General features: G+C 45.6%; 2 protein-coding genes across 13 annotated transcripts in view; both read right to left on the minus strand.

Annotated features, from left to right (window-relative positions):
- Window positions 1–16,405, minus strand: LOC136022864 (migration and invasion-inhibitory protein-like). 11 transcript variants are annotated; one of them, XM_065696729.1, is made up of 13 exons: window positions 14,872–15,191; window positions 13,273–13,450; window positions 12,219–12,710; window positions 11,523–11,625; window positions 10,963–11,074; window positions 10,698–10,762; window positions 10,104–10,233; window positions 9,632–9,728; window positions 8,702–8,809; window positions 7,950–8,057; window positions 6,089–7,875; window positions 3,862–5,777; window positions 1–517 (listed from the first exon to the last, which is right to left on the minus strand). In XM_065696729.1, the coding sequence occupies exons 2-10, from the start codon at window positions 13,429–13,431 to the stop codon at window positions 8,022–8,024; spliced, it is 1,302 nt and encodes a 433-aa protein (XP_065552801.1). In that variant the 5' UTR covers window positions 13,432–13,450; window positions 14,872–15,191; the 3' UTR covers window positions 1–517; window positions 3,862–5,777; window positions 6,089–7,875; window positions 7,950–8,021. The 11 variants fall into 11 exon arrangements, with proteins under 11 accessions (XP_065552801.1, XP_065552798.1, XP_065552796.1 ...); XM_065696726.1 differs by having other exon boundaries at window positions 6,089–6,283; window positions 7,893–8,397; XM_065696724.1 differs by having other exon boundaries at window positions 6,089–6,283; window positions 7,846–8,397.
- MFN2 (mitofusin 2) overlaps window positions 16,360–20,290 on the minus strand; it is a 13,765-nt gene continuing 9,834 nt past the window's right edge. Inside the window, exons 18-20 of one of the 2 annotated variants that reach the window (XR_010616364.1) lie at window positions 20,036–20,170; window positions 19,245–19,380; window positions 16,360–16,437 (exon numbers count right to left, since the gene is read on the minus strand). Coding sequence is in view for 1 of the 2 variants with exons in the window: in XM_065696711.1 (XP_065552783.1) it covers window positions 19,311–19,380; window positions 20,036–20,170 (205 nt within the window). In the remaining variant the exon portion in view is untranslated. Of the gene's footprint in view, window positions 16,438–17,815; window positions 19,381–20,035; window positions 20,171–20,290 lie in introns of those variants that run through there. The other variant, XM_065696711.1, reaches the window with a different exon arrangement.

Raw genomic sequence — 20,290 nt, forward strand, 5'->3', positions numbered from 1 at the left:
TGTATTTTGCAGTACTGACTTTGTATTACTGATTTTGCAGGAACATGAAAGCGCAACATCTGAATCCGAAAGAAAAGTGATGACGACAGAGAAATCAGAAAACCAGAGTCTAAGTCCAAGTGCAAAACAGTCCCCATGTTCGCAGGCGAGCAGTTCACGCAAGAGGAGATGTGGGAGTTTATCTCCTACTTCATCACCTCCTAAAACAAGGAAGGTATGCCAGATAGGCCCTAAGCAGCCTCATCTTGAAGAAGGCTTATGCAGTCCTTTGTGGACCCTGCATTCTTACACAAACAATACTTCAATGCTGATTTCTGCAGGTTTCTTTTGTGCCTGATCAACCTGGGCCTGAAGATCAAGGTCAACAGAATTTCCCACATGCCAGATGTGGTGCTCAGAACCCTGAGGGAGCGGTGGAAAATCCATGACGCTGTCCATGACACGACTCTTTAAACCAACCGAGGGGGCTTTTTGTTGCTGTTCTGCTTTCTTCTTCTTTGTTACAATTTGATTCTTTCTGTAAAAAAAAAAAAATTAAACTAACTTCTTCGAATGAAATAGACTGAAATCCTGAAATGAAACCATGGAAAAGTGAAAGGAGAGGGAAAAGGAGAGGGAAGAGGAGAGGGAAAAGGAGAGGGAAGAGGAGAGGGAAGAGGAGAGGGAAAAATGAAATAACATGGTGAAATAATGAAAATAAATAGTAAAATGAAAAAAGCGAGGGAAGGAGGGAGGGGAGCACGCACCGCAGGCAAGGAAGGAAGGAAGGAAGAAATAAACGAAAGAAACAAAGGAAAACAGAAAGAAAGAGAAAGAAATTCCCACTGAGGCAAAGGCTGCAGTAGGAGGATACCATTGCTCCTCAGAAGAATGAATCCATCTCACACAGCCAAAGTGAAACCAGGCTTCCCACCGCCATCCTTCTTCGGACTTCTTAAATTCATTCCCACTTGAACCAGATATTTAAAAGAATGGGAAGTGGAAAGTGCTTATTGTTGCTGCTGGCTTTTTTGGAAAGGCTGTTACATCACACAGAATCACAGAATCACAGAATCACAGAATCCCAAGGGTTGGAAGGGACCTAAAAAGATCATCTAGTCCAACCCCCCTGCAAGAGCAGGGTAACCTACAGTACATCACACAGGAACTTGTCCACAATGCCATTGTAAGTCTGCAATAAAAGCAACAGCAATGAAAAGGGTGAAGAGGTTGGGTTGCATAGGAACGTTCCAGCCTGCATCCATTTTTAAGTGAATGCATTCATTTCAGACCTTATGAAAGGGGCTTTCCCAAAGAAGCCCTATCAGTAACTGGAAGAAGCACCTCAGTTTTATAACAAACTCACTCTATTGTCCTCTACATTTTGCCTGTATTTCCTAGAAGATAATCCTATGTTAAGGTAACATTAAAACAAAAATCAGCAGAACATATAAAGCAAACAACACTCCCTGATTTCTCTGCTCTTCCCTCAGAGGACAATGTCTATTAGAACAAGAAGGGGAAAACCCCTACAGACATTCTATTGTTACTCATGCTATTTTATTTGATTACATGCATCTGTCTCTAACATTCAAATCTCCTTTTGGTTTAGGTGCTAAAGGTAGCAATGCCCAAAACCAAGGTTGCTTGGCATTTTCTATTTTAGCTAATTTAGTTAATGCCAAGCTTAGTTAGTGCTTAGGTTAAGCTTCGATCTGTGCTGATGATGTGTGTGGAGCGTGAAGCTGAGATGGGATCAGAGGAGGTCCCGTAAGTCAGCGGTTAGTCAAATGGTGCTCGATATCATGAGCAAGAGAATGCAGAGACTCAGCTAGGCCATGAGGGAAAGTCTCTTTAACACATGCCCATTTTCTATAAAGCACAAAAATAACAAATAGCAATAATGATTATTATAATTAATTAATTGATAATTACTAATTAATAATATTGTAAATAATTATTATTCATGACATATGAAACATAATGAAAAGTTGTTTCATTTTTATTTAGCAAGATGTTACACTCTCAGCAAATGAACACATCTGTGTGCAGAACATCTGCTCCACGTAAGTGTAACCTGACAGTATGGAATGGCATCTCACCCCAGCCACTGTAATGGATTCTTAAAGAGACCATTGCCATGTTATGTATCCTCAGCCCATTGTGACTCTTTATGTAAGAGTCTACTGGGAATGATATGATGTCACAAAAGTAAAACCAGCCAGATGATAACTGTTTAATACTACTTTATCGTGTGAATAAAGCTGAGCTGTGCCACAAGAACTGGAAGTTCTGGACTATGTAAGAGAACATGCTGCAAAGGGGACAGTATCATCCAGTTTACCAATAACACAAGTGTCCCCATGAAAAGAAGGGCTAGGTGGAACGGGACCTTCCTTCACAGGCAGCATCAAGAGTTGTATTAGTATTATTCTTAGGACTCACCACACTCATGTGATTGTAGAGTGACATTGGAAGGGGGTTTGTAGAAGGTGCTGAAACACAGTACAGTGCTTGGAACTCAGTAACTGTACTGAGTTCCCCCAGCATGCTCAGCTGAGTCACAGACCACTGGAAGAGCTCAGCCAGCTCTTTTTGGACTCTTGGTTGAAAGTTAGCAAATCGAGCTCGCTCAGCTAGAAATGAAACAGATGCTAGTATAGCTGGTGCAGTCTATGCGGCCCCTGACATCCCTATTAACTGTCATCCATCCCATGTTCATTGACATCCACCACGAAAGCTGACCCTGTGGCGATGGCAGGGCAGAGCCGCGCACGGCAACATCGCCACATCAGCAGCCAACCCAAGCGCTGGTGAGGCCACACAGTCCCAGCTGAGGGCCTGGCGGAAAGACCGGATTGCACGAGGAAGCCAGTAAAGGTCGGGGCGAGAGGGAAGGGTGTAGGGAGAGGCAGAGCAGTTGAGGAGCAGCGGAGGAGGGAAGCGCCAGCAGAGTCAGGACACTGGTGCAAGAAGGGGGCTTTAGCCCAGGAGCCAAGCAGAGGAAGATGGTCCTAGGCAGCCAGAGGCTGCTGCTCTGACGGACGAGCCAATCATGGGCTGAGCAGAGGGTCGCTGGCCAATCAGCGCGCAGTGAGGGAACAAGATGAGGTTTCCAAGGCAACGGGCCCCATCCTCACAATAAACTCACTGGGTGCGAGGGAGGCTTCTGTAGTGCCGCCGCGGCGTTAGGGCATCGAAAGCTCTCGGTCTGTGGGTTGTGTCCTGGTGCAGACCCATTCAGAGCAGCATGTTGGCCCCAGAGAGCAGCAGGGGCAACGGCAAGGCCTGGAAAGACGTGAAACGCACGTACCAGTCATTGCTGGTGCAGCTGACACGCAATAGCAAGCGACGCATCAATGTCCTGAGCATCCTGGCCGAGGAGAACATGAGCTACACCAAGGACATTGTGTGCCTCATTGAGGCGCAGATCACCAAGGTTTTTATATGCCACTGACTACTACTCGTACCCATATTGCTGGAGGGACCAGCTGGGGCACCAGGCATGGGTGGCCTTAGGGGCTAGGAGGAAGGGCACAGGGGAGATGGAGTGCTGAGGAGCACAGGACGAGACAGGCAGCACGAGGCACAGGGTTCGCAGGAGGAGGAGGAATGTAGAAGGGACAAGGAGAGACAGTTAAGTGGGCAGGGGACTCCCAGGAGGGCCAGGGCCCTCCCCCCTGTTCATAGTAGTAGAGGGTTTGGGACTCATCCCACCAAAAGCTCTGGGAGAGCAGCATGTCTCGCGATGGAAGACCCACATCAGTTTCTTCTCCTTACTCCAGGCTCCTCCATCACAGAAACTGCCAGTCCTCTACCTCATGGATTCCATCGTCAAGAACGTGGGAGGGGCCTATCTGCCTGAATTTGCTAAAAACCTACCTTTAATATTCTCCTCTGTGTTTGCACAGGTATGCACAGTTTCAGATAAATTCTGCAATCTCAGCAGCAGTTGTTCCTGGCAGGACATACATGTTTTCCATTTGTGGTTTTCTTGTTCCGCTGCCCTATCTTCAATGCTTTAAGAAGCGACGGGCATAAACTCGAAGGCAGGAAGGTCCACCTGAACTTGGGGAAGCACTCACTTACTGAGAGGGTGACTGAGCACTGGGATGGGGTGCCCAGAGCAGTTGTGAAGCCTCCTTCCCTTTTGCCCTCCAATAGTTTTGTTACTGGGCTGGTTTTTTTCCCCACAGAATTGGGCAAGGAAAATGAGACCTTTGCTAAGGAAATAGTTGAAAGAAAGTTTTCAGAGAATGGTGATGTGCAATAAAACCTTCAAATAGCCTTGAAACAACAAGTCCACATTCGAGCTCCTGTTCCTCAGTCTGTGGGTATAGATGTATGACCTGCACTGCTTACAAGTTCTGTGGAGCAAGGTGTTAAAATGGCAGACTGCTCCTAGAGACAGCAAATAGATGAAATCTTTAGTTCTACAGAAAAGACCAAGAAATTGTTTTCTATTCCCTTAACAAGCCCTACAATTGTCTGATTGTTTCAGGTGGATGCAAAGACTAAGAAATGTTTATTCCAATTACGCTCTACATGGAACGGTCTTTTTCCTGTGAACAAACTACTTGTACTTGATATTAAAGTCCACGTGTTAGATCCAGCTTGGCCAATTAAACCCCTGCCTGCAAACCTGGACTTTCACAGCATCCTTGCAAAATACAAGCGCCCAAAGAAATCAGTAAGTTTGTATGCCTGCTGCGTGAGCAGACGGTGATACATGCAGTTGTCATTGTCTGCTGCTGTCTGACAATTTAGCACGTTAATAATGAAGTATCTGACCTTTGTACACGGGCAAGAGGATTTTCTGAGCTGAGACTATGGGATAGGTTGGGGTTTTAGATTTCAAAACGCTCTTCCAGACTGTGGAACTATTACAAAGTTCTTGGGGTTTTGCTTTTCACTTCTCTCCAAAATGATGCCTGCCGATGACCCCCATCTTCCATCTCTTCTTGTCGCTCACAGCAAGCCAGGCTACTTCAAATATATTTGCTCTTACAGGAGAAGGAAGCCCAATTGTTGGAAGTAAAATCAGTTTCCTCATTAGCTCAAGCTGGTTTGATGCCACCATCAGAAGACAGTGCTTAAGCTGTGCTGTCTTACAGTCATAACTGAGAGCCTCCCTATGTTTGATAGCTAATTATACCAAAATAAAGAACCTCTAAAGTGTAGAAATACGGAAATTAAATCAGATACTGGGCAGCTTAGCTACCTTGAGCACGTGGAATATGTAGAGAAACTGATGCTGTAATAAGAACATGTGCCTGGGTGATGTATTTTGCAGTACTGACTTTGTATTACTGATTTTGCAGGAACATGAAAGCGCAACATCTGAATCCGAAAGAAAAGTGATGACGACAGAGAAATCAGAAAACCAGAGTCTAAGTCCAAGTGCAAAACAGTCCCCATGTTCGCAGGCGAGCAGTTCACGCAAGAGGAGATGTGGGAGTTTATCTCCTACTTCATCACCTCCTAAAACAAGGAAGGTATGCCAGATAGGCCCTAAGCAGCCTCATCTTGAAGAAGGCTTATGCAGTCCTTTGTGGACCCTGCATTCTTACACAAACAATACTTCAATGCTGATTTCTGCAGGTTTCTTTTGTGCCTGATCAACCTGGGCCTGAAGATCAAGGTCAACAGAATTTCCCACATGCCAGATGTGGTGCTCAGAACCCTGAGGGAGCGGTGGAAAATCCATGACGCTGTCCATGACACGACTCTTTAAACCAACCGAGGGGGCTTTTTGTTGTTGTTCTGCTTTCTTCTTCTTTGTTACAATTTGATTCTTTCTGTAAAAAAAAAAAAAAAAACTAACTTCTTCGAATGAAATAGACTGAAATCCTGAAATGAAACCATGGAAAAGTGAAAGGAGAGGGAAAAGGAGAGGGAAGAGGAAAGGGAAGAGGAGAGGGAAAAATGAAATAACATGGTGAAATAATGAAAATAAATAGTAAAATGAAAAAAGCGAGGGAAGGAGGGAGGGGAGCACGCACCGCAGGCAAGGAAGGAAGGAAGGAAGAAATAAACGAAAGAAACAAAGGAAAACAGAAAGAAAGAGAAAGAAATTCCCACTGAGGCAAAGGCTGCAGTAGGAGGATACCATTGCTCCTCAGAAGAATGAATCCATCTCACACAGCCAAAGTGAAACCAGGCTTCCCACCGCCATCCTTCTTCGGACTTCTTAAATTCATTCCCACTTGAACCAGATATTTAAAAGAATGGGAAGTGGAAAGTGCTTATTGTTGCTGCTGGCTTTTTTGGAAAGGCTGTTACATCACACAATGCCATTGTAAGTCTGCAATAAAAGCAACAGCAATGAAAAGGGTGAAGAGGCTGGGTTGCATAGGAACGTTCCAGCCTGCATCCATTTTTAAGTGAATGCATTCATTTCAGACCTTATGTGATTTGCTTTCAAATCCGATGAAAGGGGCTTTCCCAAAGAAGCCCTATCAGTAACTGGAAGAAGCACCTCAGTTTTATAACAAACTCACTCTATTGTCCTCTACATTTTGCCTGTATTTCCTAGAAGATAATCCTATGTTAAGGTAACATTAAAACAAAAATCAGCAGAACATATAAAGCAAACAACACTCCCTGATTTCTCTGCTCTTCCCTCAGAGGACAATGTCTATTAGAACAAGAAGGGGAAAACCCCTACAGACATTCTATTGTTACTCATGCTATTTTATTTGATTACATGCATCTGTCTCTAACATTCAAATCTCCTTTTGGTTTAGGTGCTAAAGGTAGCAATGCCCAAAACCAAGGTTGCTTGGCATTTTCTATTTTAGCTAATTTAGTTAATGCCAAGCTTAGTTAGTGCTTAGGTTAAGCTTCGATCTGTGCTGATGATGTGTGTGGAGCGTGAAGCTGAGATGGGATCAGAGGAGGTCCCGTAAGTCAGCGGTTAGTCAAATGGTGCTCGATATCATGAGCAAGAGAATGCAGAGACTCAGCTGCGCCATGAGGGAAAGTCTCTTTAACACATGCCCATTGTCTATTTATTGAGCTGCAAACAGTGACAGCCTAGTAAAGTAGTAATACTGTAATGTAGTATACCGTAATACGGTATATTACGGTAGTAATACTGTAATGTAGTAGTAATGCTGTAGAAGGAACTTTATTATACACACGTTCAAGCAAAACTACTCGTGACATTTTCTGGTTTTGAAGTGCCTGATTTTTATGACTTCCAAAGTTTGGGGTTTGAAGGCAAGGGAGTAAAAACCTTGCAGTTTAATTTGCTAGAGTACTTGGCACCCAGTGCTTTACAGTCACTGGATTCACTTCTTTATAGCAATATTTTCAATCTTAAAGTCTATTCATACACTTGATTTAATAACTAATATTTGATATATAAATAACAGTGACTGCCAAGAAGCTGAAAATATCATTGGTATGATCCCAATTCCTTCCCAGAATTAGCTCCCAGAAATAAGTCTGTCGCAAGAATTGCTGTTTCAGGCTTATTCAAAGCAAAATGAAACATCAGGTTTATTGTTTTTAGACAAGGAAAGTAAGACCAGTCTATAAAGTTTAAACAAATCACATTCTATGTTATATTTTCTTTTGGCACAGTTTCAAAGCTCCAAAATGTTTCTTGGTTTATCCTCAAAAAGCTTGGAAAAGCTTTCTGAGGCAAGCAGAATTTGCAAATACCTTAAGGCATGACATGGCTTTTTGGTAAAGAAAGTCTCGTTTTACTTTCTCCACATTCATAAACACTTGGATGTAATGCATCCTCAGACACGGCACTGCAAAGAAACTGCACTTCTGTAACCTAAATTACTGAGTAACTCAAGTTTAAGGCATTACCAAGTTATGTGTCATGTTCCCAACATTTGGAAATGGACATACTTGTATGCGTTCCACTGAACCGGGCCATCCACAGGCCCATTCCTCACCCTGGCATCCAGAGTTAACATTACACTTCTGGTTTATTTAGTTGAGGTGGCAGATGAACTCTGTTGCTACAGCCATCCTAACGGTAACAGTACTAGTTAGCCATCCTGTACACATCCCTTCATCCAGCCCTAGGGAGGGCAGCTCACGCATCTGCTTAGAAGTAGCTGCAAAAAGCAAAGAAAGAAAGGAAAAAAACATAGTTGAATGTACAAACTCCCATATACGTGCATTGGTTGCTCCTGTACATGCATGACTATGAAAACTAGTTAAAAATCCATTCAAAGATTTGTTTTTATCCAAATAGAGGTTTCCCGTCACCAGGACAATCAAGTCAGGGGTTCAGAGTTGAGGCAGTCGCGTTTAAATCTGGAGCTGCTCTCTAGTGGCCAGGTTTGGTTCGCTCCCCCTCTGCCGAGAAGCACTGCTCAATCTCAAGTGTGCCAAGTGGGTCAGGCTCAGAAGCTGGTCAGTTCTGGTTCCTCCTGACACTCTGGACACCAAGTTCTGGAATCCAAATGAAGAGGGTATTAATGGAATACCACACTTTTCCCATTTGATGAAGACTGGGGAGCTGAAGAGGCTTCTGCCAGTTCTCCAGCTCCATTTGCTGGTTTGTGTCTGCGCTGTTTTGTGTAGTTTACACAGCAGCAAAGGAAAATGTTTCCCTACGGAGATGGGGAGAAAATCTTCCAGGCATTTTCACTCGCTCAGCCACTGATGATTAGGATGCCCTTTAGAGAGACAGGATTGCAATTCCCGTCTGTGCAATCCACAGCATCTCTAGGGGCACTGAACAGGCTACACTTACCAGGTGAGGATGGTGAGGAGGCGTCTCTTCCAGGGAAGCTCGCAGATCCAAACTGCTGAGCATGGGGTTGCTGCTAGAGATGATATTTTTCCAGCCAGCCAGGCAGTGCTGTGAAGAGACAGGAGTGCTGCATTGCAGTGCTTTACCCTTTTTAATCCATTGTGGCCTGTTAGTTCTACACAATAACTTCTGCGCAGGGAGGTTTAAGCAAGTAATTAATTTGGACTAGCAGGATAGAGAAGAAATCTCTAATGAAGCAGAACCGCACAGGCGTCCCCTCTTCCACCTTCCACTAATTATTTCTAAACCCATCTCCTGCTGTGTGAATCAGTCAAACGGTCTCTCTGAACCCATCTCCACTTGTCCAGTTCCCTAAACCTCAAAATCAGGCTTCTTCCTACGTCTTCCCTGGAAACGTCTAGGCCAGGGCTAGGTCTGATTACTAATACTGCCTGCAGCATTGCCTTGTGGCTGGAACACAAGACCAACTCTACTTAATACAAGTTTTAAACCCACCCTTGCCACTACTGATTCTGCCTGGCCCATGTGCAATACACTGCGAATACTTCACAGAAACTTGTCTTTGAGACTCCCTAACATCTGTGGAAAGAAACACAGGCACTCTTAAGGTCTGGGCCATCGTGCTGAAATGTCAATGCCTGAAATAAGTCAGCTGAATCATGCCTCAGAAGTATACAGCTCCATATGGCACTTTTTCTCAGTGTCATATACTTTATGTCAGTTGCACAAAGGTTTGAACTCGGAAGCACACACCACTGGTTTTCCTTGCTATCTCAGTGACACAGATCAGAACTTTTAGTGGAAGCCCTGCCAGGGGGATGAGTCCCAGATTCTCCTTCCTTCTTGTGCTGTACAACAATGTACAACCGGGGCTGGGCCATCAGTATCAATAAGAAGACAGCAACTTACCGAAGGTAACGCTAGGCTGTCTTCTGGTTCAAAGCTCTTCCTCCGATGGGCTTTGTGCTTGTAGGCAGGCATAAGGGTAGACCTGGGAATGCTGACCCTGCAGCCACAGAATGGAAGTCATTGCCTACACTTTCCACAAGTCAAAGGAAATTTGCATACCTGCCCCACTCAGAACCCAAGGGTCTAATCCCAAAGCGAACCAAGTGAAACAGTTTTGGATTAGAGCGTTAGACACTTAACATGTACAGAATTCAGATTCTGGAGCAAATTCAGACAAAACATGCATTTCTCACTGACTTCAAAACCGTTTCTGCTTACGGAAAAGATCAGTGAGAAGTTTTCAAGCAAGAGAGAGAGAACAGCAACCATGAACAGAGCAATGTGGCACTGTAATCCCCCTCACATCATCAGCTTCTTCTTCCCTACAGTTTCCTTGAATTCTGAATATCACAAAGCAGTAATTCTTAGTTACCTGACATAGGCTGGCTCTCCCAGTTTCTCTGGAGGCCAGTGAGTACGTGGGATCTTACACACGGGGCAGGCAGACTCTGAATCCACAGGGACAGGGAAGAGGCGCTGGTATAAGCGGTAACAGTAAACACCTGCCACAGAGTAACACACCATCATGGTAGTTATTGCTGCCATTAGGAATAGCTAAACAATAGCTATTGCTATCGCTTGTCAGAAGGCTTCTCAATCCACTCAACAAAGCCGTCTTTCACCAGGGTCACACACGCATGCTACAGAAAGAGCTGCTTTTCCTGAAATATCTTTTGCATTTCCTGTCCCCAAATAAGTTCCTAAAAAACAAAACCAGAACTTCAACCTCCCCAACATCGGCCAATTACAAGAAACCCTGACAAAGTAAGATGACACTGACAGAGAGGGGATCCTTAGGAGACTCAAGTATCTTTGGAGGAGGAAACTGAATGTGGTTTAGAAGCTGCACCTAAAAATAACACATTCTTCCCTGCCTTGCACGATGCAGGGCTTCCTCAGAATGACAGGCAAAGTCTGCTCAGTTGTCTGTTCACAGAAATTAGATTAGGAGGAAATACGATCTTACACTTATGGGAACTGGTTATCGCATCTGGTTCTCGTTCAGGATCTACGTAGTCCAGAGCCCTGGGCCTAAAGAATATGCAAACAAATCAGTGTCAGGGGGCAGGCTCTCTGAACAGCCCTACCTTTTCAAAACACGCATCTCCGACTGGGAGGGAAATAAAGTTCTACAAAGCCACCCTTACCATTTCCCACTACAGTCAGACTCTACTCCTCCTTTCTCTAAAGAGACACATTGCTGCTTCAGCCCTTCCCGCACACCCACTTACTCTGGGCGCTGCTCATGAACACATTCTTCTCTATTGACCTGTCGGAACTCGTGCAGCTCAGCAAAGTACTGGTCAGATTTTTCTGCTGCTGAAGGGCTTGTATCGAGGAGTCCTGAGAGTGCCAAGGAAAGAGAAAAGGTCAAGGATTTACCACACATGGAAAAGCACCCACGCAAACCTCACACAAAACAGCCAAAGCAAAGCTCTCAAGCACCGAAATGAATACTAAGAAAAACACGCCATCGTGTCAAGCCAGAGATTTACTGCGTGATTTGGGTCCATTACTGCATTCATTCATTTCAGTTACTTGGTATCCCCTCTGACCTCACTCAGCTTTTACATTTGCTGCCTGGCTTCCCATTCCACTGCCACATCACCATTCCAGGGATGCACTGGACAAGGAATGGCATCTGACAAAACTGCAGCTCCTCTGCTGAGACCTTCTACATGGGCTCTAGGGCTGCAGTTCTGCCGCACCTAAACTTAGAGTGGCCGTAAACTGTGCTTGAAGTTGTCATATTACAACATACTGAGAGCTTCGCTTCACGTTTAGGACTCACCTGCAATCCAGTCGTAGCCCAGGAAAGGACGCACGGACCAGGTGCTCACAGGTATTATACATTCTTCAGCATCAGGCTCAAAAGTGATGTGACCAGCTTTCTTCTGGGAAGAAAACAATCCATAAGACAACTAGCAGACATTCAAAGATACAGCTTAGGAGACAGCTGTTCAAAGGGGACAGCTGTGGCTTACTTTGTGGCTGGATTCTATCTATTCTTCTACCAGTAGCAGCCCTTTGTTTTCTCAAGTCACCAAACAGAAAGAGGAGGCAGGCCACTTGCCCAAGGAAAGGCAGAATTTGTCAGGGCCTTAAACAAAATCCTCCCTGCATCACACAGCCCTAACATCAGGCCACCTCTGCTGGCCTGGAGGAAGATCACAGCCATAACCTGCCCTCCACACCTATGGAAACAAGCTATGTGGCAGCAGCACCACGCCAGGCTGTTCTTCCCGAGAGGCGAATCACATACACAGAGGACAAGGAGTCTCACAGTGAAGTGCTGCAGTCTTCAGTTCAAGGGCTGAAGAAAGTAGGGCCTGAACAAACTGCCACAAGCCCCCAGCTGCTACGGCTGGGAACAGCTCTGACCCCAGCTTCCAATTTGCATGGTGAGAACAGAGCAAGCAATGTTCTCCTGAGCCTTTCCCTCCCATCCTTCTGTTGACTGATGAAAATAAGCAAAAACCCCATTTACCTTTGACTCTTGGGACTGAGATGTCAGCAAGACTGATTCATGAACTACAGGCTCTCTAACAACCACATGCTGCTTGCTGGTCTCTTCACCTTGGCTGCTGCTCAGTGATGAGGCCAGACCACCCTCAACTTGCTTCTTCTCATGGAAGCCATCTAGCAGAGCAGACTGCTTTCTGTTCTCCCCATGTCCCAGAGGGAAGGATGCTTTCTCTGGACTTCCTTGAGCATAGCCACCCCTCTCCGCTTCAGAGGTTTCTCTACCACAGGTAATGACTGCAGTCACTGGCACAACATTCTTCTCTTTCCCACGAAAGCTGGAATCCAAACCTACTGCTTCCTGCATCTTCGCTTGTTGTTGCTGTACCCCCCTGTCACTGCTGCTGTGTTTAAGGCATGAACAGAGGGCTGCTCTGGCTGCGCAAGCTCCAGGTTCCACAGACACCAACACTGCAGGGTCAGCTGTAGGCTCCACACCATCAGTTGGATTTGTCTTCTGTAAGGAGAGAGATTCTTATACCACATGGCATCATTCAGATTACACACACCTTTTGCTAGGACACTTCACTCAGTAACAGAAAATCAACCTCTCGCTCTAGTCTGCTCACCCCCTCATATTCCTGTGGGGAAAAAAAGCAAACCCCTATAGAATTCATGAGACATTATTTAAGTGCCTGGAGAAAGTAAGGAAGGGATCCACTTCCAGACAAATGCAGCTCTTCCCAAGCTGAGGAACACTTAAACTTTCAGCCTTTGTGCTTAGAAGAAATAAAAAGATGATGTTCCACAAAGTTCATTCCTATCTTAGATTAAGAAACCTCCATTCCTTGGGCACGAACTGATTGATCTCTGACCCCTTTGCAAGAACACGGTGGAGACCACAGGATAAGCAACAAACAGCTGTTTTTCTGTCTCCATGTTCCACATTCTACTTTCTACCAGCTCGTCCGAGTCCATCTGCCTCCCTCCTTTAGAGCATCACTCCATAGACAGAGCTGCTGTCTTTCAGAGAAGGTCCATTTGCTTCCCAGCACTTCTGGCACAGACACAACACATACCCTTCTTGTGGGCAAGGGGACAGAGCTTTCAGGAGCTGTTCTGCTATCAAGAGATGCCTTGCTGGGAAGCCTTTTTCTGATCTCTTCCTGCTTCATTCTGAGCCTTTGCAGAAGGTCCTGGTTGGCCTCACGCAGCCTCTGCAGGTGCTCTATCTCCATCCTGTGAAGACGTTTCACTCTAAAGCCAGAGGAAGGGTGAACAACATCAATGGAAGCATGAAGGGAAGGAGCAGTCCCAGGAGAAACCACTTGCAGGGGACTTCTTATGAAAACCACAAACAGCTGCTGGATCACTGGGAGTGTTGATCACTGCTCCTGAGAAACCAGCCAGTCTCAAAGCTCTTTATGCTAAGGACTAGCACCCTGCATACTTCCCTCAGATGGACTGGCAAATAGTTTGCACCCAAAACCTTGCAGCTGACTGAGCAGAGACAAGAGACTTTCACAAACACTAAACCTGAAAAAACTCACATCACAAAGCTAAATAAAAGGCATTTGATTCAGAGGCTGACATTTAGAACAGCCTTATTCTGCTTGAATGTGCTTTACAAGCGTCCAAATTTACACTGGGATACCAGCAGGATGCTCAAAAGTCCAAAATACGAGTAAGGAATAGGAATGTATTTACTACATCCAAAAGAAATATTGAGTCCAAACTGTCCTCCACTTCTGGAAGGAAGACTCCAAAAGGCTCAATTATGACTCAGGACTAGGGCTCAGGCCATTACTGGGAGAGGGGGAAGAAAAAGACAGATGATAGATAGATAGATAGATAGATAGATAGATAGATAGATAGAAAGACAGAAAGATAAACAGTAAGATAATAGATAGATAGACAGACAGATAGACAGAAAGATAGATACATATTTAGTTTGAGGGGTAAGCTGTCACACTGTTCAACATGGTGACACCACCACCACCTCCTCTAAATTAGCAGAAAGCGCTGGTTTAATTAAGAAAACTAAACCTACCCCTTCCCCCCCCCCCCCCCCCCCATTGCTTTTGCCTGGAGTAATCAATTATATCCTCAAGATGACTCCGTGCTTCTCCAGGACCTTATATCCCAAAGGATCCCTAAACCCTTCTCCAAAATTCATCCCATTTGTTTCTGGGCCTGCTGCCTGGGCAACTGGACATGAGGAAATAAATGCAAGTCCTGTACAACAGCACTGGCTGGAACGAAGCGCAGTGCTAACAATAAAACTACAATACATATATTTTATATATATATTTTATATATATTTATAGCGAGAGATGCACTACTGGGCATAAAATAGACACGCCAGCCTTGAGGCACTAAATCTGAGCCTATTTGAACCAAACAAGTTCTCACAGGGCAATGCCAAGAGCATCCTCTCATCATTGCTCATCGGAAAGCAAGCACTCTGACCGTAACATCAGCCAAGGGACTTTCCGGAAGAGTTCTACCAGATGAGACGCACTCTTAGCACCATCGATCGCAAGCTCTTAGTCCTTCGTGCTCAGACCCAGGAACTCAAACTGCTTTAGTCCGAATCCGCGTGAAAAGGAGCTTAACTTCCCGCAGCTAAAAGGAACCGGCGGCTGTCCCCGGAGCCAAGACTCCCACCGCCGCCGTACCGGACTGAAGAGAGCCGGCTCCCGAACGGAGCTTCCGGGAGCTGCTCCTGCGCACACGCGCTGCAACGGGGGGCGGCCCCGGGCACCGCCAGCCTCCCCTTCCCTCGCCAGGCCCGGCCGCCGCACAGAGCCGCTGAACCCCCCCCTGCAGCGCTGCGCGGAGCCCGAGTCTCGCCGGGCCGAGCGGCCCCGGAGCTGCGGGCGCTCCGACTCCGCCGTCCCGGGCCCACCTCCGCGCACCGCCGGGGCTCCCTGGCCTGCTCCAGCCGCCGCCGGGACGCCCCAGGGCGGCCACGGCCACGGCTCGGCCGCTCCAGCCGCCCCCTCCGCGCCTGCGCCCGCCCCTTGGCTGCCGGCCTGCGCGGAAAGGCTGCGCCGGGGCAAGGCGGAACCGAGCCGCGGCTCCGGCCCAGCTCCTGCGGGGCGAGGAGGGGACCGCGCAGCCCAGCGCCCCCCGCAGCCAAACGAGAGCGGGTCTGAAATCCACGCCCGGAAGCGGCCCGCGCAGCACAAGCACAGGAGCAGGGGCTGCGGTGGAAGGGGCCTTAAACCCCGTCCAGTTCCAACCCAAGGCCCTGTGCCCGGCCTGGCCTTGAGCACTGCAGGGATGGGGCAGCCGGGAACCAGCCGAGAGCAGCCACTGAGCGTGACTTCGGGCGCTCGGCACAGTGTTTGCTGACCGTGATGATACAGGGTCAATGAAATGTACAATGTTTATCAAAATCGCTTTGTAAATCCATAGAAAGAACGTGGATAGCTCTGCCATAAATAATACAGTAAAGGAATTTACTTACTTTATAGAAAAGGGGGGATTGACACAGGGTTAATGAAAGGTACAAAGGAAAATACAGGGGATGGTATAAGAGAGTGAGAAGAATCCCTTGCTTAAACAGAAGTATTGTCTGCTGTAAACACCGATCATGCTTACCAAGCGAACAAGGCACAGACTACTGATACGGGGAGGAGACAGAGGCCTGATTCTACTGATGAGTAACTACTGACAAGGAAATGCGAATGTCTGGGTCTATTGATAAGGGGGAGAAGCTGATGATTTATGGATGAGGTACCATGCGCGAAGATTAAAAGGTGAAAAGTTTAAGAAGAGGAAGACTCATTTACTTCATCTCGAGACCCCTGCCCATGACCAGAGGGGGCACTGCGCAGGCGCAAAGGACCTTCTAGCTCATTATAATGCGAAGCAGGGACAGGTACTAAATATGTATAGGCGTATCAGTAATCTAATGCATATGTATGCCTTAAGGGAATAAATGTAAAGGAAAAACGACCCTGGGGGTGCATACTTTGGAGGAACGATCCCCATGAACCTCAGCGCTGAATAAAGCATACCTACTTTACAACTTTAACGAGCTGTGGAGTCAATCCGCGTATCACTAACACACAATTTACTTCAATTTATATCATCTCGGTAACTGTTATACTTACAACTGAAGGCTTGGTATCTCCACACACTGCACGCGTCAGGATAAATATTTTTCCAATTCAGTTTTATTTTGGTTTCCACTGTTTACAGCATTGATACAGGAATAATTCATGCAAATTTATCACCTTAAATACAGCAGAGAGAAAACTCACTGGTAAGAGTATTTCAAAGAGCTCCATCAACATAACACAATGAGAAAAATGAGTAGCAGCAATAAGATAAAGTGCATTTAGCTGACCTTCTTTAATAAGAGTTAAGGGAAGATCTGGTTTGGCATTCCTGTCCTAAGGAACAGCTTATCATTCTTCGTGAACATCAGAAGAGAACAGGCTCCTTGCTGATAAGTGTTTGTTCCTCCACCACTCTGAGTTAAAGAAGTACAGCTGCATTCTGTTGTACAGGAATCCAGCTCATAGGCCTCTCTGTTAAAAGTCTGATTGTTGATACTCAGGCTTCTAGGGACAAAGGTGACACACACACTGAAAACATTCCTGCCTCCCATGTTAGCAGTTTTGCTTCTTCAGACTTTCAAGTGCTTCTTTCCCGGATCTACAGGTTAGGTTTCAGCACAGCAGTGGCAATGCCTACACCACCACAACCTCAACAGTTGTGGGAACACACACACTGGCAAGACCCCAGATTCTAAGAGCCCCTCACTCCCTTTTCCCTTTACAGATCACACATTGGCTTAAAGATCAGCTCATTAATCAGATTTCTCCTAAAGGTCTGATGAAGAGATGCTACCACACACTTTTAAAAGCAAGCTCAGATTTCAGGCAGCCTAGAATTGCTGAGCAGTGGTACATCTTCATCCTCCCCTACCTAGAACTGACAATTTCCTGGTGTATTAGGGATGTACTTAATGTTTCAGCTCAACAGCACAGCACACAGCCTCTTAGAGCTGCGTACATGATAGCTTGAGAGACTAGAAATCTGAATTTATTCACATAATACCCGCAGCAGAGTAACAGTGGATGGTTCCACTTACTCTGGTATACTTCACAAGCCTAGAGAACACATTTCCGGAGGCAAGGACTCAGATTTCTTCCTTACTCCCTTTTGGATCTGATCCAAGATGTATTTATGTCCTGGTGGTTGCCTGAAGAAACCAACCAAGGCCAAGGCAGCCCTCTGATGAAAACAGCTTTTCAGTTTGGGTTGGATTCAAAGTTGTCTGCTGGAAGTGGAATCTTTGCTTCCTGCATTCCAGAGACAGAACAAGAGTCTCGCTGTCAGCTCCTACACGATCAAGATACTTCAGGTCTTACTGCAAATCTCAAAACAGCCTAAAGTACTTACTGACATTTCGCTGTTTTTACTCCCTCAAGTCTCAGGCAATTGCTTCTTTCTGAAACTTCTGTGACATACGAAACAAGGGACTTGTCACAGGCACATATATGCACACCTGAGCATGAATGAGAAATCCTAAGGCCAGCTGATACCATTTGCAAGTGAAAAGTCTCCCTGTCAGTAAGAAAAAAACCCCTCACTGTTAGTCCTCCTCAAGGAGAGCCCATATGCTGTGAAGTTCGACACTGACCAGATTTGGGTTCTCACCAGCCTCAGAACTACAGGATCCAGTTCTGGATTCCTCAGACGTTTTGTGGGGAACCAAAAGGTTATAGCCAACACATGGCAAAATACTGACCCACCAAGTGGAAAAGAAACTTTGCAACAGGAACCTGATCCTGCTACAAGTAAAATTAGTGGAAATGTCTCCTTTGGCAACTCCAACAGGAAAAGACTCAAGTCCTTCCAATTCCCAAATCTGTCACTCCAAATTCAAAACTGCTTCAGGGCAAACCTCAATGATTAATTTTATCTATTTGCAAATAAATAATGTCTTTAAAAAAATGAGTTGCTGTGACCCGTTCTTGCCCTGGCACAACATAGAAGGGACAGGTCTTCCCCTGCTCCAGAGGAGCTCCACTGCCCGCTCATTCTCATACTTTTAACAGAAGAGAAACAAAATCAAATCATATTACTGCACGGACTGTCACATCCTATGGGAACTCTGCATGAAGCAAAATCTCTTACAGCTTGTAATCCTCGTGCTGGTTTTGTGGCCAAATTGTGGTAATGGAATTCCAAAGGCCTGCTTCCAGAAGCACAGCTGTGTGTTTCCAAAAAAGAACCCCACAGTCATCAACTCATCTCGTCAGGTAGGTCATGCATTCCATCAACCGAGTGGTTTTTCCTATTTCTCTTCCTCAGCAAGTTGCCAGATTCTCAGCCCTACCCCCTTCACAGGACCTAGTTATGTCCTTGCAAACTATCCGTCCACAATATGAAATGGGCCAGACTGCATATTAAGTTGTTCTTAACAGGAACAAACTAACTCCAAAGACAATAAGCTTACCAAAGCAAAATCTTAGTTCCTCTTGCTCTGGAAGAGAACTGGGTTTTGTTCATTGGTTTAAACATCCTGACAGTAATAAACCTTTCTATGAAGGGACACGATGATTCTCTGTCATAGTCTATAATAACGGAATATTAACCGAGGAGAGAGGCCTGCATGGGCTATAAATGCATTGTGAAACCATCGTTACACCTCTGTGCAAGGGATCTGGGTTTAGACAAACTGCTGCTTGTCACACATACGTAAACTCGGGGCTTGGAAGTCAAAAGATCTACCTTCATACAGTAAAACGAAGGAGTCTTTAAAGATGTGTCAGAGTAACTTTTAGCCTGATAAATACTTGGTTTCAACTTCTTACTGTACTTGATTTTGCTTTATAAAGCCCCTGTGAATGTATGAAGCACACATTCCTTCTGAAGTAGCCTGGTCTCACAGGAAGGAAAAGAAGAGTTATCAACAGCTAGTGTTTAGAGGTGGGACACAGAACAGGGAAGCAGACTCCTATCGTTCACACAGCAACTGGAAACAGCAATAGGCTTTTGCCTATTCCCTTCAGGGAATTCCATCACCCACCATGTTCTCTGCAGTAATTAAGAGAGCACTGAAGGGAAACAGCGTTGGTTTTCTGTTCTTCCCACACTATCTGCTTTGCTGCAGGTACTGATGTGTGAACATGTTGAGCTCGCTGTCAAGCCAACCCGCTTTATTCCTGCAAGGACAAAAAGTCTCCATGAGGTGAGCAGAACAGCTCAAGCCGATCTGAAAGAAGCACGACTCAAATGAGACAACAGCCAGGCACGGCGACAAGTGTCAGAGGTCCATTCCAAAGCACCACTACCATCCCCTCCCTTCCTCAGGTCAGGAAAACTTGCCCACTAACAATCCCTGGGCCTTGAGATTCCAACAGAGATCATGGTCACAACTTCACATTGATCTTACCACCTAGATAAGGAATGTTTGGAAAATTCTTTCCAACAACCTTTGCAGGGTGAAGGAAAACATCGAACAACTGTGCACAAAGGCAAGGGTGAGGCTTTTTGCATTATTTTTGTAATAGCCTGAAGGAATCTGCAGGAGCAGAGGACTGCATTTTGATAAATAGAAAGGAACTGCAACTCCAAATCAACAACAAGAAGGAAAAGAGGGTTTGCGAGACAGAAGATTTAAAAGGCTGTCAACAGTACATGGCAAAGTACAGAGGCAAAGGGAACACTACGCAGCAGGGAAAGATGCTGATGCCTGCACATTAAATGCTATGATGGAAGGACTGCAAATGGATACACCCTAATCTGAACATCTTAGGGCAATCCCAGGAAAAACAACTGTATGCAAACAGCTGCGTATAGGGGATAATAAAATCTCACCTGAGCAGTTTTGCTTTGCTCTGCAGTGAATCCAGAACTTCAATTTTTTTATTCATGGCAGAAATTTCTTGCTCAAGATTCTCTCGTGTGACATCCACTTGCTGACACAAATGAGCAAACGTTCCAGCCAGCTCTCTATGAAACAAGAAAAGTTGGATAAAATGAGAAGTAAATCAAGAAGCAAATTCAAGGAGTAAATCTCTTTGACATACAGTGATTGATGATACAAACTCAGATGTCCATCTCTCCATTTCT

Source organism: Lathamus discolor, chromosome 16 (assembly GCF_037157495.1).
Source record: "Lathamus discolor isolate bLatDis1 chromosome 16, bLatDis1.hap1, whole genome shotgun sequence".
Lineage (NCBI taxonomy): Eukaryota > Metazoa > Chordata > Aves > Psittaciformes > Psittacidae > Lathamus > Lathamus discolor.

Coding starts and splice junctions, on each gene's coding strand:
- LOC136022864 (XM_065696720.1), bottom strand. CDS start 13,431: ATGGAGATAGAGCACCTGCAGAGGCTGCGTGAGGCCAACCAGGACCTT. Junction 10,763..10,962: donor GTTCATGAGCAGCGCCCAGA/GTAAGTGGGTGT, acceptor CATATTCTTTAG/GCCCAGGGCTCTGGACTACG. Junction 8,810..9,631: donor ACAGCCTAGCGTTACCTTCG/GTAAGTTGCTGT, acceptor GTCTCTTCACAG/CACTGCCTGGCTGGCTGGAA.